Source organism: Brachionichthys hirsutus, unplaced genomic scaffold (assembly GCF_040956055.1).
Source record: "Brachionichthys hirsutus isolate HB-005 unplaced genomic scaffold, CSIRO-AGI_Bhir_v1 contig_741, whole genome shotgun sequence".
Lineage (NCBI taxonomy): Eukaryota > Metazoa > Chordata > Actinopteri > Lophiiformes > Brachionichthyidae > Brachionichthys > Brachionichthys hirsutus.
Genome location: NW_027180678.1, coordinates 21,506 through 38,929, shown reverse-complemented (window position 1 = coordinate 38,929; position 17,424 = coordinate 21,506). Strand labels below are relative to the sequence as shown.

The window sequence follows — 17,424 nt, the reverse complement described above, 5'->3', positions numbered from 1 at the left end:
AAGCTGTTTGACTACCGAATGAATTACAATGAAACGTTAAATTGGAAGCTGTAACAAAAGACAGAATGTTGTTTTGTAGTTTGTTTTGTTTGTTTTATCATGTGTGAATTCTTTCTTTCTTGTTATGAAATGTACAAATAGCCGTAATGCCGCAATCTTTTCTCAACAGGGAGCCCCCTCTCATTTGTCATTGCAATTACGCAACAAGAAAGAAAACGGCAATCAGTTCATTCCGGGCGGCAGTCCATAAATTCTGTTTACCGGAATGGACAGCCAACAAGTGGGAGATGTCCTGGAGGAATGTCTCGGAGCTGTGGCAGCAGTTCATCCGTCCAACCGGCCCACAGAAGCAGAGAAAATGAGCTTCTGTCGCTGCAGAGGTCAGACATAGGATGGTGCTGTCTGCTCTGTTTTCACAGGAGGTTCGGTGATGGAACAATTATAGTCATGCAGTTTATTTGTATAGCACTGTCATGAGCAAAGCTACAAAGTGCTTTATGACAGACATAAAAAATAAAGATGAAAAATATAATGAATAGTATAATATGGAAGGCCAGTTTAAGCAATAAGAAGGGGAAATAAATATAAGGGAATATGTTCAGCTCATAAGTAAAATCTTCAAATTAAGCCTAAAATAAATGGCCAGCCAGTGTAGGGTCATCCTGCTGCCACATTTTGTTGAATCCTTAAATGGCAATTGCAATAATCCAGCTGTGTTTAAATAAACACACCTGGAATCACTATGATTGCAACATGTTGATGATGAGATTTGAGGGATTTCCTTTTGTTTTGCTTGCTTCATCACATGCTGTATGCTGGAAAGTTACCTTGTTAGGCCACCACAAGGGGGCACTTTATCCTGTTGTATCTGCCAAAGAGGCATCGAAAAGGTTACTATTAGTCTCTTCTGCAATGAGTATGCATACATACATGTGTATATATATTATGTATATGTATATATGCTATTTTATTATAGAATAATGAAAACAGAATGGCGGCTTATTGTTTCCCTGTTTCTGTCAGTATTAAACTATTTGTCCACACTGGATCTTAAAGGGGCGGTTTAACAAAAGGTATAAACAATGTCATTCCCATTGTATTGTGATTTAGGCTCGTGCATTTCCTCTTGTTCCCTGCAGACTCTCTCTGTGATGAACTGGCCTCTCTCCTGCAGGAGGCAGTGGACATGAAATGGCCCTTTGCACCGGAGAAATGGCAGTATAAGCAGTCAGTCAGCGCCACTGACAAGACCAACCTCAGTGACCTCATCAGCAAGAATCTACCTCAGCTGCTGGTGACAGCCCCCACCCACCCCCCCAAGCTAATTAATGGTTTCCTTGCACTTCTGAATATAATTATTTACCCCATCTTTAATGTCTTTCCAGGCTGTTCTAAAGGCTTCCATTGCAGCTCAGGAGACGAGCTCGGCGCTGGCCGTGGTCTTCTTAGTTGACCGCTTCCTCTACTGGACAGACGACTCCAGGCGACTCCTGAAGATCGCCAAGCTGCTCCACAGACGCCACCGTGACAGCCCCGTATCCCCCCAATTGGTCATACGACAGGCTAGAGTCTACCTAAACGCTGGTATGAATAGACCAGTAGCTTATTTTCATTATGGAGTATAGAGCGTTCACACTTGAGCGTCTTTCCTTGCAGGCAAATTACAGAAGGCAGAATACATCCTGAGCAGCCTCATTAACTACAGCGGTGCCACAGGTAGGTTTCTTTCATTCATTAATCAGCTTCTTTTTTTTTTTTTCTTTTTTTTTACATAACTCACAGCGTGAAGCTTATTCGTGTTTTCCCCTGCAGGCTGTTGGGTGTACCACTCTGAAAGTGACAGAGCTCTTGTGCAGGCTGTTAGCGTTCAAGTGCGCGGAATGATTTTGCAAAAGTTAGGTGAGAACCTTTCCTTGATGGATCAACAGGGACTGCAGTTTAATCATTACTTATTGGGATTGCTGCTATTCTGTGCTCTATTTCAGGCCTGTGGCCAGAGGCTGCAGAGTTGATCTGGGCATCTCTAGTCGGCTACTATGCCCTTCCTCAGCCTGACAAGAAGGTAACCCAGACGACCATAATATAGCCTTCTGTGTTGCCACATGGTGAGCTCTTATGATTGTCTGCTCCTCCTTACAGGGCATCGGAACCTCTCTTGGCTTATTGGCCAACATATTAGTGTCTATGAATGATGAGGACTTCCACGTCTTTAAAACTAATCCCGACATTGATTTGGTAAGTCCAACTGATTCATGTTGTTTTGCAAATGATTGCCATTGTAAATGTGTCTGTCTGTTTGGTGGATAGTCTTTACTTGGGGACGGGAGTCATCGCCTACTTTCAGCAGCCCAGGCAGCAAAGATGGCGGTCATATACAGCCAGTACACGTCGCTCTACGTGTTGACTAATGTGGTAAGTTGTTCTATTGGGGAAAAGCTATTCAGCGATAAATGGGAAAAATCCAGCCGTCTCCTCATTGCCATGACGATGGAAAGTGTGCCACACATTTTTGGAGCTTCACAGCGGGGTTAGCACTGCAGCATCACAGCACGAAGGATAAGCTTTAAAGCGAATGAATGGATGGATGGATGAACGAAATATGAATGTAAAAATCTATTTCTAATCTAATATTTCTGTTACAACTCTGGCCTCTTCTTCAGGTAACACAAGGGACCTGCTTGTCGTCATACAGTTTTTCAATGGCGTGCCCTGCCTCTCAAAGGCAGTCTTACCTCCTGCAGGCTAAAGAGGCATTTTCAATTGGCTTACTTACCAAAGCAGAGGGCGAGCCGGTCACCAGCAAACAGGAGCTTCACACCTTCCTCAAGGCTGCCTATTCGCTCACTGTTGTTCACAAGTGGCTTGGCACGGGGCAGGGCATTGTGGCGCAGGCAACCGGCGCTTGCCAGAAAGCATTGTCGCACTTCTATGAATATGATGCAGATACCCAAAACAAAGATGGCCTCTGCACTGAGATCATGCATCTGGTCACTCACGTCAAGCTGCTTTTGCAGGTAGAGCCTTTCTTTAAGTCAGACAAGGGGTCTTTTATCCCTGACAGTTACAGAAATATCAAAGACACGCCGGTAAGTTTCACCCTGGAAGGTTTTGCAAAGGTGATGCAGAGATTCCAAAAGTATCACGCGTCACTGTGCGAGACAAGTGGCACAAATTGTAATCGGGCAAAGGATGAGATGGATGGAGGGAGGCTGTGTATAACAGCATTGGAAACAACCGTTGAAACACTTTGCACAGAAAGTAGCAACGACGCCAGCAAAGGGGTACAAAATGCAGTCAAGGCTGAAGAGCTGGAACCAGATCAAAAGAGCTCGGGTTCGTTTGCCAGAAAGTCTGATCTGGAAACAACTGTAGGAAGCACAGATGGCCTGGGCTCGTCGTGGCACAACTTCTCTTTGAGTAGTTCAGGATCTCCAAGGCCTGGCAGCATCTATGCTGGAAGTATTAAACATGAAGTAAGCAACCAGAGCTGTCTTACAACTGAGGCTGAGGACGATCGGTTCGCCAGTATGCTGCAATCCACTCAGAGAAACAATCAAAACTTGCAAGGTTTTTCCTCGGGTGTCGGTTCCCTGAGATCTGCTGTACCTGCCACTTCTTCCTCCAATACAAATAGTGATTCTGAGAAGTTTGATCTGATACAAGCTGGTTTAGAAACCTCGGCCACCGACGAGGATGTTGGCGTTCCGCTCAAACCGTCAGGGGCGGAAGGAGCAGCACAATCCATGTCCCGACTAACTCTCAGAACATCCTGCGGCTCCCTCAGCGGCAGTTTCAGTTCTCAGTCATCATGGGAGAAAATCTCGGTTGGCTCGAGCTCCCCCGATAGAAAGCCTTGCACGAAAAGCCTGCCAAAAGCAAGAAGCGTCCAAAGCAGCAAGTCATCAGAATCTGATGGAAGCTTCTGCCTTTTGGAAACCCTTGATTCAGAATCCGATCTTCCTGCTCATGATCCCACGCACAGAAACCAAACGTCTGGGTCACAATTGCCGCCGCCTCTGGAGAGTCTTCATTTTGACTACGCGAACGCCTTTGCAACGCCGCGGCCGAACCTCTCCCACTCAGATCCAGACCAGTGTGCTTCCACCGAAAACTCCACAGAGAGCTCATTTGAGATGGTGGAAGAGAACCAAAGTGAAGTCCCTACGACAGACGGAGCGCACGCTTCCCAGAGGACGAATCCCCTGTGCTACAGCTGCCTGAAGAGCCGCGCTACAGCTGGTGTTGCCCCTGAGAGCCGGTACGTGTTGTCGCAGCAGGATTACCAAGCTCTGCTGGCTGGAGTTTGTATGGACTGTCTGCTGAAGAGATTACACAGCGATCAGATCCATTTCAAGCTGAAGGAGCACAGAAGTGCCTATAGTAAGTTATTGTTGAACTTCAGCTTCATAGTCACTTTCAGCCAAGAAGCATTTCTAAGTTTCAACATTTGATTTATGGCATTTTTTTTTTCATTACCAAACGCTATATGCATGATTATATGGCAGCCGTTAACAAAGCACCGATTGCAAATCTGTGAATGTCGTCTGTTTTAGGCGCTCTTCATTTAAAGTTCTCCAAAGCCACGGGGCTGTGGACGGCCAGGGAGACCTGTGTTTACATTGGAGAGCCAATGGGCGAGCAGGGCAAGCAGAGAATGGCAATCTGGGTGACGTTTTTACACCAGGAGGAAAGGTTGAGCAGGTACGTGAATCTAGATTCCAGGCCTAATGAGCATAATGGCTTTGAGCAGCGCTTGAACTTTGTATTTATGTCCTCAGTTATGTGGGGAAAGATTACTTGGAGCCAAGAGGGATCCAGTTTCACTTGAAAGATGTGGAGAGGCAGATGACGGCCCAGCACTACGTGACTGAATTCAATAAGAGTCTTTATGACAAGGAGGTCATGGCTCAGATCTTCTTCATCCCCTCAGAAGCCCTGCTGGTGAGGCCAACAGTAGATGCTGCATTCATCAATAGCACTTTTATTAGGATGCTGCTTCAGAGGCAGAATGATGTGTTGGCTAGCCTTCAGCCCTCACAGAGTCATTCTGGTTGAAATTTGTTCCCCGGCACACGGTCCAGTTATTGGTTCACAGCCAGCAATAATCTCAGAATAGTTAGCGGGCCAATAATTGAGAACTTGGATTGAACTCATGGGAAGAGTTACACTTAAAAGAGTGTAATATGTACTCACAGACTATATTCATGTTTGGTTTGGTTGGCTCAGTTCAGTGAGTCATTTCCAAAACCAATTTCACAACTCAAAAGTTCTTATATACAGATTACAAATGAAGCAGAGTAAGAATACACATTACTTTCCGCTCTCTTAATAACATTGTTATATGCTAACATTCTCATAAATCAAACACAATTTGAGCAACATTTAAAATTATTATTTTTGGAGAACTTCACAGTTGAACTCCATATACTGAAATATACAATGTATAAATAGCTTATCTAGCTGTTCACTTCATCTGTGTCGATCTTCCCACATTAATAATGATATTTCTTAATCAATTGAATCTTTAAATCTCAACACTTTCTCATCTTATTCCCCTTCCTGTGAAAACACACAGTATAATATTCGTCATACAATTGTTGTATGCCTCTATGCTGTATTTGCTGCACTAAAAAAGAGCTTTACTTGTTTCCTATTTCCCCTTTTTTTTTTCTTACTTGAAACTAGATACTGAATGGAAATGAGATTGTGGGCTGTGTAACAGTAGAGCCCTACATGCTTGGAGACTTTGTCAAACTGACCAACAACACTTGGAAAAAAGACAAGAGTTTCCACGCCACGGAATACGGCCTTGCCTTCGGACACTTCACCTACCTGTTCTCCAACTGCCAGGAAGTGGTTGTAGACCTGCAAGGTGCGTCAGTACAGCTGATAACTGATCATTTTCCACACGGTGAAGGAAAATGTGTTGTTTTTTTTCCTTTATTGTAACTCTGAGAACATCACCCTATCAATTCACAGGCTGGGTGACTGCCAATGGCAAAGGGCTGACCTACCTCACTGACCCCCAGATCCACTCCACCAAGGCTCCCAAAGGGCCCGGAAACTTTGCAGCCAGAGGCCTGAAGTTCTTTCTGGAAGAGCAGCATGGGCCGGAGTGCAATGGCATTTGCCATCTGCTCACTCTTCCTCCTTTGGTCAGGCAGACGCAAGTTCAGCCTCAGAAACCTTGAGGGAGATGCCGATGTTGAATTTAGTCTAAATTAAGAGTAAGGTCAAAATGCTTGATGAGGTCAGTTTGCTGATGATTTTTCATCTCATCCTGGGAACCACAGGTAGTTTCTGTGCAAACGAAGGTGCACGCTCTTTGTTTATCTGGAAGGCATTTTATATACTGGATGAATGATTTTTTTGTTGTTGACTGAAGGACTACAGCATTTACAAAAGGTCAGTGCAAGTGGAAGACACGCAGACATCTCAAAATGTCTTGTGAAAAGCACGGGCAGAACAAGTTATTTGAAATATTCCGTTTTCAGGGACGAGACCGGATCAGTGTGTGTCCTCTGTGAACTGATGCACAGATCAGGGATGAAGGATTTCAAAGTCAGACGGATCTTCGCCAGCAGAACTTCATAGGAAGACCTTGTTGTTCAGCATTATGTTTGATGAACGTAAATCCTGCTTCTGCTTCAAAGTGGCAAATAAATGATAATGTTCTGTGTTTTTCTGCTTCCTGATTTTGTTACGGACTGGTGCGAGAGGACCCCAAGAAACAGAGGACGGAGACAGTACAAACGTGACTATAAGCTTTACTGGAATGTTCATCAGTCGAGTCACTATCCCGGAGCTGCGCACGGGTTACGGGGTGGCTGGAGCCCAACGAAAATATCTTGTTAAACAAAAAGACACAGCCAAAAGAACAAAGCAAATAAGCAAGCTCAAAATACAAACTCTAACAAAGGCAGATCCCAGGGATGAGGAGCGGCAGAAAGACGTTCTGTACGCAGGGACATGATCCATGAAAAATAGTCCGACTAGGAACGGCGGGCGGAGCAGGGCTTATGAAGGCCGGTCGTAATCAGCCTCAGGTGTGTCTGGGATGAGAGGCAGAAAACAGGTGTGAGTCGTAGGCCAATCAGCCAGTGCAGCCACATGACCCTCACAGATTTGTTTGGAAAGATCATTTCTCACATTTAAATGAAATGCGTGTTTCAGATGTAAAGTCCCCTCACTGTTGCACAACAGAATGGGGATGTGGTTCATTTGAGGCCAGCGAGATCCTGTAAGTTCTACAGGTCTTCTGTGACCTACGGTAAAGCAGCTGAAGCCGAATGAGTCAGATGTTTCTTGCTCTCCCTGAAGTCCATTAACCTTGTTAATGTTTGACATTGATAACCATTTGTTTAACATGCCATGATATGCAACAATACTGATAACGTTATTAATGCATGAGGTGTTTTATTTACTGATAATAATGAAGGGCGAAGTTTAATACCCTTTAAAATACACAAACTGTGATTACATGTTTGGAACCTTCACTTCCAAGTATTAGATCACAAGGTGAAAATCTATTGTTTTGTTTTTTTATCTACAACCTGGTGTCTATAAATGCTTTGCTGGAAGGACTTTGGACAATAGAAACAAAGAGGAAGTTAAAACCTGATTTTGGGAACTTTTGTTTTGATCAAGCAAGTGGTTTTATTTTATTTTATTTAAATTCACTCCTCCAATCTGTTTCTTCTTCTTTTTTTTTTTAAATGTAGCAATGATAAATGATTGATCAACAATTGACGTTTGGATGTTTGTCTTTTTGAAAGTCCAGTTCAGGCTTTACAAGCCTCCACCTGCAGTAAGTTAGTAACATAGCTCACCCACCCAGATACCCACTGCGGACGGAACCCTCCACCCATAAGTCACGAGTGAACACTGAGCATTTTCCACTGATCAGATAACATCTGGCTGTAATGGGAGGAGCTAACAGGAGCCTTTCACCTCCGCGTCTCTCGCCAGGTGTGTCAGGGTTGAAGCTAAACCCAGGAGGCCGGAGTTTCCCCTGGAGCCGCGGCGGCAGCTGTTTATAAGGGAGCGGCGCGCTGCTGCTCCGCCAGTCCGCCACTATTCAAGCATTGATCGGGAAAGAGGAGAGAGGAATCCAGAGACATGAGGCTTTTGGTCGTCTTGGGTTGTTTGCTGGCAGGCTGCCTTGCTCAGGGGCCTCAACCATGCAGTGAGTAAACAGAAAGAAAGTGATTTTGCCGTGGCAGATGTGCGCGTTATTCTTAATTCTGTCTTTTGTCACGCAGCGAGTCCTCCTCTTCTCACCGGCAAACTCAGCGTGGTGAGGTTTTTTTTTTTATTTTATTTTTTTCACGCGTATCGTGTTTGGCTTAACGTTTAACGCAAAAGAGGGTGACGCAAACTCAAATCCTGCTTCCTCCAGCTCACGCAGAATGAGAAGTTGTCCGCCTACGCCAAATACCTGTACGACGCACTGGGGGAGAGAATGCGTTTTTATGAGATCGGCACCTACGACAACAAGTCATTCACATATGACGCCCTTTTGCTCTACAAACAGGTGATCAAAGCAGTCAATGCTTAATCTACTAACAATAATAATAATAATAATATAGAATATAAGCCTCCTTCTTTTGCACTTTTGTAATACAAGTCAACTCATTCCTTGACTTTCACCCAATCAGGCTGTCATGTATGAGATTCATGACCACAATAAGACCTGCAAGAAGCTGCCCCTGAAGGGAGAATTCCACCCAATGAAAGTCCCAGACGACGCATCTCTGTTGGGGCAGGTCGTCCTCGGAAGCTCATCCGGACCTGGCCAGGGAGTCCTTGTCAACACGTGGGCTGGAGAGCTGCCCGAGAGTGGAGGTTAGCGAGCACCTAATGGCGAGGGAGTCCCACGCATCCACACCGCAACATTCACGTGTTCCTTTTGTCCTCTGCGCTCACAGGGAAGTACATGGCCACAGTCACCGAATTCGGATGCATTCCCGTCAGCAGTTTCGTCCACACCGAGAAGTTTGGATGGGTCGTTTCCAGGTTCGTTCACGATCCCTACGGGGCAGCAGAACTTTTGGAATTAGATATATTGCTACACATTTTTATTTGGCTCTCTTCCTGTTTCTAGTCTCTTCGACAACACCATCGGGATTACTGACCCTGATTTGCTCAACCCCCCGTCCTTCTGCCTAGACAAGGTTTCTGAGAGTGACGGGGAGGCAGTCGACTTCCTCAGCTTGTTCCAAAAGATGCGCTGAAGGCCTCCAATAACTCGTTTCACTCGTCTTTCACCAGAGCATCATGACGTCAGACCAAAATGTGCAGAACTGCATGTATTTTGAGAAAATGATCATTTGTGGGGCTTTAATGCGCAGTTGGGAATTTTCTACTGCTCAGGATCAGTCATAATAATAAATATCTTCATTGCTACCCACTCGCTTTTCTCCGCAAAGATGTTTTGTCCAATGTGACCGAAAAATGTGTCACAATTTCATTGTCGATTTAATATGGTGCTGATGGAGTTATAGTGACTTGATTGCGTCATAAGGAAGTGAATTAGAGAGTTTGACATTTGACGTGAAAATAAATATTGTCATTCATTCTTATATTGGATTTAAAAGACAAACACACACGCACAGACACAGAAAGTTAGAGATTCCAGCGTACTAAAAATGCTAAAGGTCACTCACGCATGCCAATAAATCAAATTTAGTATTATTTGTACAAAGAGTCATAAACATAACTGTTGCAACACTCTGAACTTTCCTCTTTCCTGACTTCCTATTGTCCTGGAGGCTAAAGTAAAACCACAGACGAGCAAATGGAACAAACTTCTGAATACGCAATGCGACGTGGGTTTTTTTTTTAACATGGAATGGTACCTTTTTATATATTCCTGAACATTAAGCTGTACTTCTGATTGTTTTCATGACATTAATTAAAGAAAATATGCACCGGGAATGAATTTGACCTGTTTAAGTTCATTATTCCTTTTTTTTCCAGCCTCCAGACTTGATGATCACTTATTAGAGGCACTTTGGTGAATAATGTTTGTGTTTACAGTTTGCTCAGATGAGCATGGAGCTGGCACGAAATTGAAAACAATGACAGATCAGATCATGGCATAGTTGCAATGCTCTCCTGAGAACCTTGGGTTCTCCTATTTTTTCTTGTGGATACTGTTGACATGTAGAACTGACATACTTTGGCTGGTCATCGTGAAGAATCAAACAAAAAACTATTTTGGGGAAATCCGAGTCTACATGAGGGAACAAGAAGTTGCAATGTCATGTTGTGCACTGTAGCATGTGACTCAGTGAATGTGCCCTCCTGCTCTCTAACCTGTTCATCTGCATGCTTGTGCTGCTTCAGATAGAAAAGAATAGATCAGGTGAGTGCACGCACATGACAAGGAAAAAGTTACAGGAAGTAGCTGATTCCTCACATGATCACTTTTTTGAGGTTATTTTTATTCCTGGCAACCTGTCAAAGTTTCTGTTCTCATTTTCTGTCTACACACTTCCGATACTGCATCAGGGGTGAATCCCACAAGCACTAAAACACGCACCTTTAATGGCATTTCAGGTTCTGACCAATCACAAAATGGTCACAATCTAATCTTCTGTAACGGTGTTGGAAAAAATACTTCAGTAAGAATATTATGTCAGTGAAGCTGACATTTGGATAAAAAAGTGTCTCCACTTGAATCATTTTATCCTTTCAGGCATTGCTGTGAAATGTTTCCCTAATTAGTATATGTATTATTGAGTCAATGCAAAAATCATGATTTGTGAGGTCCCAGTGTCTCTGCTGTTTGAACTCTGACCACCAAAATCCATTTATCCTCCTCTCCAACTGAAAAATCCTGTAACTTATTTATCGGGTTTTATCTTGAGCCAAGGTTGAATCAATTAAATTCTGATCTGAGATTTGGGCATCGATTCTGGATCACTTTATCATTTTAGTCAGCACTGCTTTCTTCTGTTTTTCTTTTACGATTTCTCTAACGCCATCAAAAAAGCCAGTTTGTCACAGCAGTACGAGTTTAAGAAGTAAAACTAAAAATAAACACAAATGCAATTATATTTTTGCGGATGTAGTACGGTTCTCTGGCCACTAGATGACAATGTCTATGTATGCCATTATGAAAGAGTGAGACATATAATTGGGGCTAAATATTGTTTTCTCATTGACATCTGGATCAAATAAAACAATGACAACATTTTTATTGAAATTATTTTACATTACAAAATCAACATTCTAAATGTCCAGAGAGGACTGGCCGAGGAGTTATGTGATAACAGTAGTAACACATTCCCCCGAGCTGCCCGACATCCCGCACGCCGACGTTAGCCATCACCCCCTGGTTCCGTGCCTCAGCCTCCAGCCACAACAGCCTGGCATCTGGGTCCTCATCAGAGAACTGGAGTAGAGATCCTGAGCTCCGCAGCACCTTCAAACACTGCTTCAGCACCAAACAGGCCTTCCCTTTGCCTTCCTTAGATCTCAACAAGGCATCGGTGGTGCCTTTGTCAACAATAAGATCCACACTCCCAGAACCAAAGTATTTTTGAAGCTGTGTGCAATCCAGCTCAACAAACTCAATCCGGGAAGAAAGACTACGCGGTTCGACAGCTTCGGCTTGGATGTGTTCCTGCATTAGTCGCACAGCTACGGGGGAAATATCAGCACATGTGACCAAAACCGGGAGAGGCGAATGTCTGTAAATGCAGGGTCCGAGAGCAGAAATGCCGCAGCCCATGTCTACGACTCGGAGCAGAGCATCGGGGTGAGGGCTGCTCTGCAAAAGTGGCATAATGAAGTCTCGGATGGTACGAAAGCCAAAGAACCACTCGAAGTTCTTAAAGGTTATTCTGTTGCTGCTCTCGGCATAGAAGCGGTCCCAGGTTGCTTTCTTATCCATGTTTTCTATCAGCTGATCTGGAAAGAAATACAAAAATATTAGTATTATTATATTAAGAGAATGTAAGCAGTAAAACATAGATGGTACTAGAAGAAGTCAAAATTCCTGCAGGTCATATGCGTGTTTGAGCCGACACAGAACGCTCTCTGAAATAAGAAGTGTACAAATTAACACAAGTTCATTCCTTTTATCCTGAGTAAGTAAAAAATAAAATAATGTTGCAATTCAAATATATTTTATTGTTTTAAATTGTATAGCTCAACCCTTTAGTAGTGAAAGTTTCTAACGTTATATTTAACTATTGTAATTATCATCACTTGATAATTTATTCATTAATTCCTTTATTCAAGTTTGGAGCCCCGTCCTCGTGAATTTCCTGCAAACAAATACAACTACGGTGGCCCTGAAGTGCAAATCACTACAACGCGCAACACACTGGGTACACAACATTGTTGTAGTTTGTGCTACTCAACACCCCCTGCAACGGTACTACAACAATAAATACAGCAATAACACTGAGACGGGTTCAAAGGTTAACATAGTCCTATTTAGTAACCAAAAAGTACCTGAATGAATGTAACACCAAAGTAAAGTAAGCTCACGTCACCACTGTGCTGTAGCTGGCTAGCTAGCTAGCTAATAGACTCATCTTACTGGTGTAGCTGGCTAGCTAGCTAGCTAATAGACTCATCTTACTGGTAAACATTCCAGCAAATATGACTAATGTCTGAAACTCGACAATACGACGTGGTTTAAACGTACTAGTGAGAGATGAGTGATTCCGTACGCTCGCTGCAGATATCCTCCTGCTTGTCAAAGACAACGACTTCAAAAACGTAGCCATTTTCCATACATAGTAGTTTCCTGCTGTCGAATCTTCACTCTGCGAAGAGCTCTCACTCTATTCACGCTTTGAGGTACCGAAAGCACAGTACTTACGAACCCTCACTTCTTTAATAGCAGCGCCTATGTCTAGGAAAACGGTAACGAGGTTCTGTTAGTGTAAGAGACGATCTTCGGTTAGTCAGCAGTGATGCCGACTGCGCATGCGTGAGAGCAGGTACCCTAGTACATTGTCAAGTTTTGCTTGTAGTGTTTTGTATTTGTTATATATGTAAATGAGTTTTTATTGGCTTGGTGGTTTTCCTGTTACGAGGATTAATTAAAGTTTTAGGTCTGATTTCCTGGCATCTTTTGTGAATGTGGATTTACAATTTATTGAAGGGCTGATTGAAGATCATCAAACAGATGTGGACTACGCATAATTTTTCACTTTCTCATGATGTTTTGTGAGTTCCAGTTCTGACAGTTAAATTATATCACCTCTTAGTCACTTTGCCAAATGCCTTCAGAAATGGCATAACATAAAAACTGTGGATGTTAAAGGGAAAAGCCAATTAATTTTAATTTTAAAAGTGTGGAAACGAGCAGATATTGTTAGGCGTCGTTTCAGATCACTTTAGTGGAAATGAACGCTATGACGTTTCTCGATAAATTAACCCATAAAATATTAATATGATTAACTTGCGGGCCTAAACTCATCCTGGCTGAACAAAATCCTGACACGCACTAAGATGTAAATCCCTTTAATAAAACTCAATAACAGGCAATGTAACAAAGGAAAAGAATCCAACAGAGAGCAAGTAGATAACATTTACAACCACAAAAGAAAAAAAAAAAACCTGTACAGCTCTAAACATCTGGAGTCATTTCTATTATTCAAAACATTTTTTTTTATTAACCATTTGATGATGACTTGGGGGGGGGAAGGGAGGCATGTAAATGAGATTTTCTTTTTATATTCTTCAAATACAAGAGTGTAACCTCATACACAGATGTATGCTTCATCAGCGCGGCTGCTCAGCTTATGTCGTCGCCCACTGTTGTCGTGCAGCAGCAGCAGCAGCAGCAGCAGCAGGAGGTGGTGACCTGTGGCATGGAGCGCTATTTGTACAAGATGTCGTAATGGCCAGGTCTATACAGGAGGAAAATGCGTGGGTCTCCGCCTTCAGGGAAGACGTGGTGATTGACTGTTCCTCCTTCGCCTCTGTCCATGTACTCCACCAGGATAGACACATCCAGGGCCTGGGCTAAGGCGATGATGTGAATGTGGTCACTTTCTTTAGACATTGGCTCCACCTCCTTCAAAAGAGGAAGAAGAAGAAAAAAAAAATGTTATCCCCCTCACCATTTTGATCTCTCATTTTTCTATGCATGTCTGACTCATCGCTGTGAGATGTTTTTTGACTCCTTCCAAGGTGGTGAGAATCTTCGAAGTTAAATGTACTTTAGCACAGACCGACTACTTTGGAAGACAAGCAGACAGTTTGTGTTTTTCACCAATATAAAAAGGTCATCCAGGTGAACATTCGATAGGACCCACCTGCTGACAGAACTCCTTGACAGAACGCTTTCCCTCAATGAAGTGCTGAAAGAAGTTATGCTCTCGCTGCAGGTAGCCAGAGGTGAGCAGCCGCAGGTACACGACCACGTAGTCCGACACGTTCTGGTCGTTGAAGGAGGCGAGCACTTCCTGCAGGCTTGGCTGTTTCTCGCACAATTCGATCAGTTCCATGAACTAGAAGGAAATTAAGTCCACATTATTAGATTGCAACTTTAGACCAATCCAAAAATAAGATTTTTTTTGGGGGGACTTTGATGTGCAGGAAACTCACAGTATTGTGAAAGTCTTCGATGGTAAACTCAGTGAATCCTTCGTTAACCAAGTCCAGTTTGCTTTTAGATGCAACTGCTTTGAACCTAAAGAGAAAATAAAATAAAATAAAAAATATTCAACAATAAAGAAGCTATTTTAACTAAACTATTCTAACCAGCCCGGACACAGGAGAAATTCTGTTTTTGTTACTATATGTTACTAACAAACAAATCAATGTAAAAATATTAGCTAAAACAAGTCATATGATAAGAATACATGTTCAACCACTCATCATTGTGACACTCACTTCTGAAGCTCTTTACTGTCATCAAGCAGGGACTCGAGATGTGCGAAGCCGAAGGCTCTATAGAAGCAGTTCCCATCTGGCCGCGTCTTACGAATATACGAGTATTTTTTGTATAGGTCCTGTATTAACAAACAGAAAAGGAATTCCACGGAGTAAAAAATAAAAAAATGAAACAAAACCTCTGCAAAATATGAGCAGCAGACGCTTTTGTCATGTAAAGCAGTAGATGGAACGACACCCTGGACTGTGGAGCAGACGCACCGTGCTGCAGGCGCAGTAGCCACGGCTCAGGTGACGTGCATCCACTGACCTTGATCTTGAGCTGGTAAACCGTGTCGTCATTGGAGTACTCCCTCTGCAGCACCGACAGGTCCTGTCTGCCTGACACTAAAGGGTTGCTGTTGGCTATCTGGACACCCACCACAAAGAAATTCAGGTCTGTGAGCAACGTCGCCGAGTTGTTCCTTCAGTGTTGACAAATCTTTTGATTGCCACACGCAAAATTCAGGTATGGCTGAACTGAATAAAAGCAGCAGATTTGGTGTTAGCGGACGCTTATGAGGGTCAGCTGTGCCACGTAAATTAACTCACTTAAACCTAGAGCCTGTTTAGAAGCAGAATAATAGCTCGTAAACGTTGCGTTACCGAACAAAAAACCAAATTCCCCTCGCCAATACAGAGACTTCTTACCTCCTGTTGAATTCTGTCCTGTTGTGCGATTATGGCCTCATCGTACGCAAGGCAGTTAACTCCTGTAAGAGGCATTGGACAGACTGATCAGGCGTAAAAAGTCCAAATGGAGACAGGCCGTCACGATAGAGCTTGTACAAGGTCAGAGATGATTGCATTAGATAAATCGCAATGGAATATGCCATTTGGATTTAGAAATCTGAAACAAATCTGTCTGCCATGAGACCACTGGCAGGCCGTCTACTTGTCCAAAAACTGTATCGGCCAAAATCGGAATCAGCAGGTCAGGCTTTTTAAAAGATCGGTGATCGGCCTGAAAATTGTAATCGGTGCTCCCCTACAAATTTTAATAATAATATACAGTTGCAGACAGAGCTGTAAGTGTGCATAAAAACTAACCCAATGTGTTACTGCGGAACCCAGTGTTGCAGGGGTTACCTGCTTATACACAACTAAACAATTGTAATAACAAGACACTACTTTTAACCATTACTGCAGTCTCAGATTTATTCAAGTCCTTTACGAAAAGCATCTCCAGTACTTGATAGAATCCCTTTGAATGCCACGATCTGCTGCAAGCATGATGCAGAGTTGATCACCAGCTTCAGGCAGAATTCAAAACGATGGTTTGGCACCAGATCCTTTTAGAGTCTGTTCTGCTACACAACCCAGGTCGTGGAACAGCCTGTACTGACACGACGTGGCCCTGATGTCAGCGTAATCTGATATCAAGCATGTTTATCCGCTTGACTGTGTTGGATAAAATAAAGTTCGATATATATATAAAATGGATATAATGTTACAACATTCTTGAAGACAATTTTTTCATTTTTGTTGTTGTTGCTTATATCCGCTGTCATCTCAAGGAACTATCACTATCAACCTATTTAACACCAGCTGCATTAAAAGCAAGTCGGTTACACTTCGTTAGCTCGACCTGTGTGCGTAAACAAAACACATTCTAGCCACGATGAATAACGTCGTTTAGATGACCAAATTTGGTCTTTTCAGTCTTTGATATTAAGCGTATACACTTAATGTTTCTCACAGTCACAAACCCCGAGAATGTCACCGAATGTTGCTCCGTCGGTAACTACATTTAACAGGCGTTTTTCTTTGTGTAGCGACGTCGAGCTAACATTAGCCAGTGAGCTCTATGGCCTCTGCCTCCGTTATCGCCGCGGCTCAGCCGTCTGTCATGGAACGAGCAACGGCTGAAAGACCAAGACGCAACTCGTATGGATGATGGCTTCACCCGCGAGAAGACTCAATGCGCAATTTGTAAAAAATATATAGTTTGTGACTGTTTACGCACCCTCCGTATCTCTCTGTGATGATTCCTGCCGTTCTTCCGCCATCTTACCCTCCATTAGCCTTCTATGTTATTTCTTCTTCGATTTTTGAGATCACGTAAACTAGACACTGCGATTGCTCGTTGCTGCCCCCTACTGGTTTGTTCTAATACGACAATTCCGCAGCAAGCTACGAAGGGAAAATGCTGCCCTCCAATATGTCCCTTGTGTTCCCACTTTAGGAATAGGTGTGTTTTACGCATTATGTGTTACCCTATTTATATGTTTAGGTATTTAACATGTATAAATTCTGTCCCAATAAATCCGGTCCATTTTCTTTTTCTAATTATAGAAAAGGAAGACATGCCTAAATCTGATATGTTGGAAAGCAATGACGCACAGCTTTCAGGACTCGTACATTGCACGTAGTCATCTCTATGGTTACCAATGATTCTGAAACAAGGAGCTGAGACAGCGGGACCTAGTCCTGGTCATGATGACATCATCCCTTTAGTTGGAGAACAAATGCAAAAATACACCTTTCAAGGGGGGCAGAAACGGAGATAGTCATCACGACTCT

At 43.1% G+C, this 17,424-nt stretch overlaps 4 protein-coding genes across 4 annotated transcripts; 2 read left to right on the top strand and 2 right to left on the bottom strand.

Moving 5' to 3' along the window:
- Window positions 1–265: 265 nt before the first annotated feature.
- On the top strand, window positions 266–6,651 carry LOC137916405 (alpha-protein kinase 1-like). Its single transcript, XM_068759428.1, has 13 exons — window positions 266–380; window positions 1,140–1,294; window positions 1,386–1,584; window positions 1,657–1,716; window positions 1,813–1,899; window positions 1,986–2,062; window positions 2,140–2,235; window positions 2,308–2,412; window positions 2,661–4,380; window positions 4,554–4,701; window positions 4,779–4,941; window positions 5,686–5,872; window positions 5,980–6,651. Exons 1-13 carry the CDS (start codon window positions 266–268, stop codon window positions 6,189–6,191), a joined length of 3,324 nt encoding a protein of 1,107 aa, XP_068615529.1. The 3' UTR covers window positions 6,192–6,651.
- A 1,362-nt stretch (window positions 6,652–8,013) lies between these two features.
- LOC137916402 (ependymin-like) lies at window positions 8,014–9,940 on the top strand. The gene is made up of 6 exons (XM_068759424.1): window positions 8,014–8,185; window positions 8,262–8,296; window positions 8,399–8,533; window positions 8,658–8,844; window positions 8,928–9,015; window positions 9,104–9,940. The coding sequence occupies exons 1-6, from the start codon at window positions 8,119–8,121 to the stop codon at window positions 9,231–9,233; spliced, it is 642 nt and encodes a 213-aa protein (XP_068615525.1). The 5' UTR covers window positions 8,014–8,118; the 3' UTR covers window positions 9,234–9,940.
- Window positions 9,941–11,227: 1,287 nt separating this feature from the next.
- LOC137916400 (citrate synthase-lysine N-methyltransferase CSKMT, mitochondrial-like) lies at window positions 11,228–12,743 on the bottom strand. Its single transcript, XM_068759423.1, has 2 exons — window positions 12,662–12,743; window positions 11,228–11,916 (listed from the first exon to the last, which is right to left on the bottom strand). The coding sequence occupies exons 1-2, from the start codon at window positions 12,741–12,743 to the stop codon at window positions 11,228–11,230; spliced, it is 771 nt and encodes a 256-aa protein (XP_068615524.1).
- Window positions 12,744–13,469: 726 nt separating this feature from the next.
- LOC137916403 (ubiquitin thioesterase OTUB1-like) lies at window positions 13,470–16,929 on the bottom strand. Its single transcript, XM_068759425.1, has 7 exons — window positions 16,868–16,929; window positions 15,553–15,614; window positions 15,173–15,271; window positions 14,863–14,981; window positions 14,575–14,659; window positions 14,283–14,477; window positions 13,470–14,041 (listed from the first exon to the last, which is right to left on the bottom strand). The coding sequence occupies exons 1-7, from the start codon at window positions 16,920–16,922 to the stop codon at window positions 13,844–13,846; spliced, it is 813 nt and encodes a 270-aa protein (XP_068615526.1). The 5' UTR covers window positions 16,923–16,929; the 3' UTR covers window positions 13,470–13,843.
- Window positions 16,930–17,424: the final 495 nt, after the last annotated feature.

Bases quoted from the DNA above. Each gene is read 5' to 3' on its own strand.
- LOC137916405 (XM_068759428.1), top strand. From the start codon at position 266: ATGGACAGCCAACAAGTGGGAGATGTCCTGGAGGAATGTCTCGGAGCT. The intron at 1,900-1,985 runs GTGAGAACCTTT...GCTCTATTTCAG, and splicing joins AATGATTTTGCAAAAGTTAG to GCCTGTGGCCAGAGGCTGCA. The intron at 2,063-2,139 runs GTAACCCAGACG...TCCTCCTTACAG, and splicing joins TTCCTCAGCCTGACAAGAAG to GGCATCGGAACCTCTCTTGG.
- LOC137916402 (XM_068759424.1), top strand. From the start codon at position 8,119: ATGAGGCTTTTGGTCGTCTTGGGTTGTTTGCTGGCAGGCTGCCTTGCT. The intron at 8,845-8,927 runs GTTAGCGAGCAC...CTGCGCTCACAG, and splicing joins AGAGCTGCCCGAGAGTGGAG to GGAAGTACATGGCCACAGTC. The intron at 9,016-9,103 runs GTTCGTTCACGA...TCCTGTTTCTAG, and splicing joins TTTGGATGGGTCGTTTCCAG to TCTCTTCGACAACACCATCG.
- LOC137916400 (XM_068759423.1), bottom strand. From the start codon at position 12,743: ATGGCTACGTTTTTGAAGTCGTTGTCTTTGACAAGCAGGAGGATATCT. The intron at 11,917-12,661 runs GTACGTTTAAAC...ATTTCTTTCCAG, and splicing joins GAATCACTCATCTCTCACTA to ATCAGCTGATAGAAAACATG.
- LOC137916403 (XM_068759425.1), bottom strand. From the start codon at position 16,922: ATGGAGGGTAAGATGGCGGAAGAACGGCAGGAATCATCACAGAGAGAT. The intron at 14,982-15,172 runs GTCAGTGGATGC...TTGTTAATACAG, and splicing joins TTTACCAGCTCAAGATCAAG to GACCTATACAAAAAATACTC. The intron at 14,478-14,574 runs GTGAGTTTCCTG...ATTTCCTTCTAG, and splicing joins TCGAAGACTTTCACAATACT to TTCATGGAACTGATCGAATT.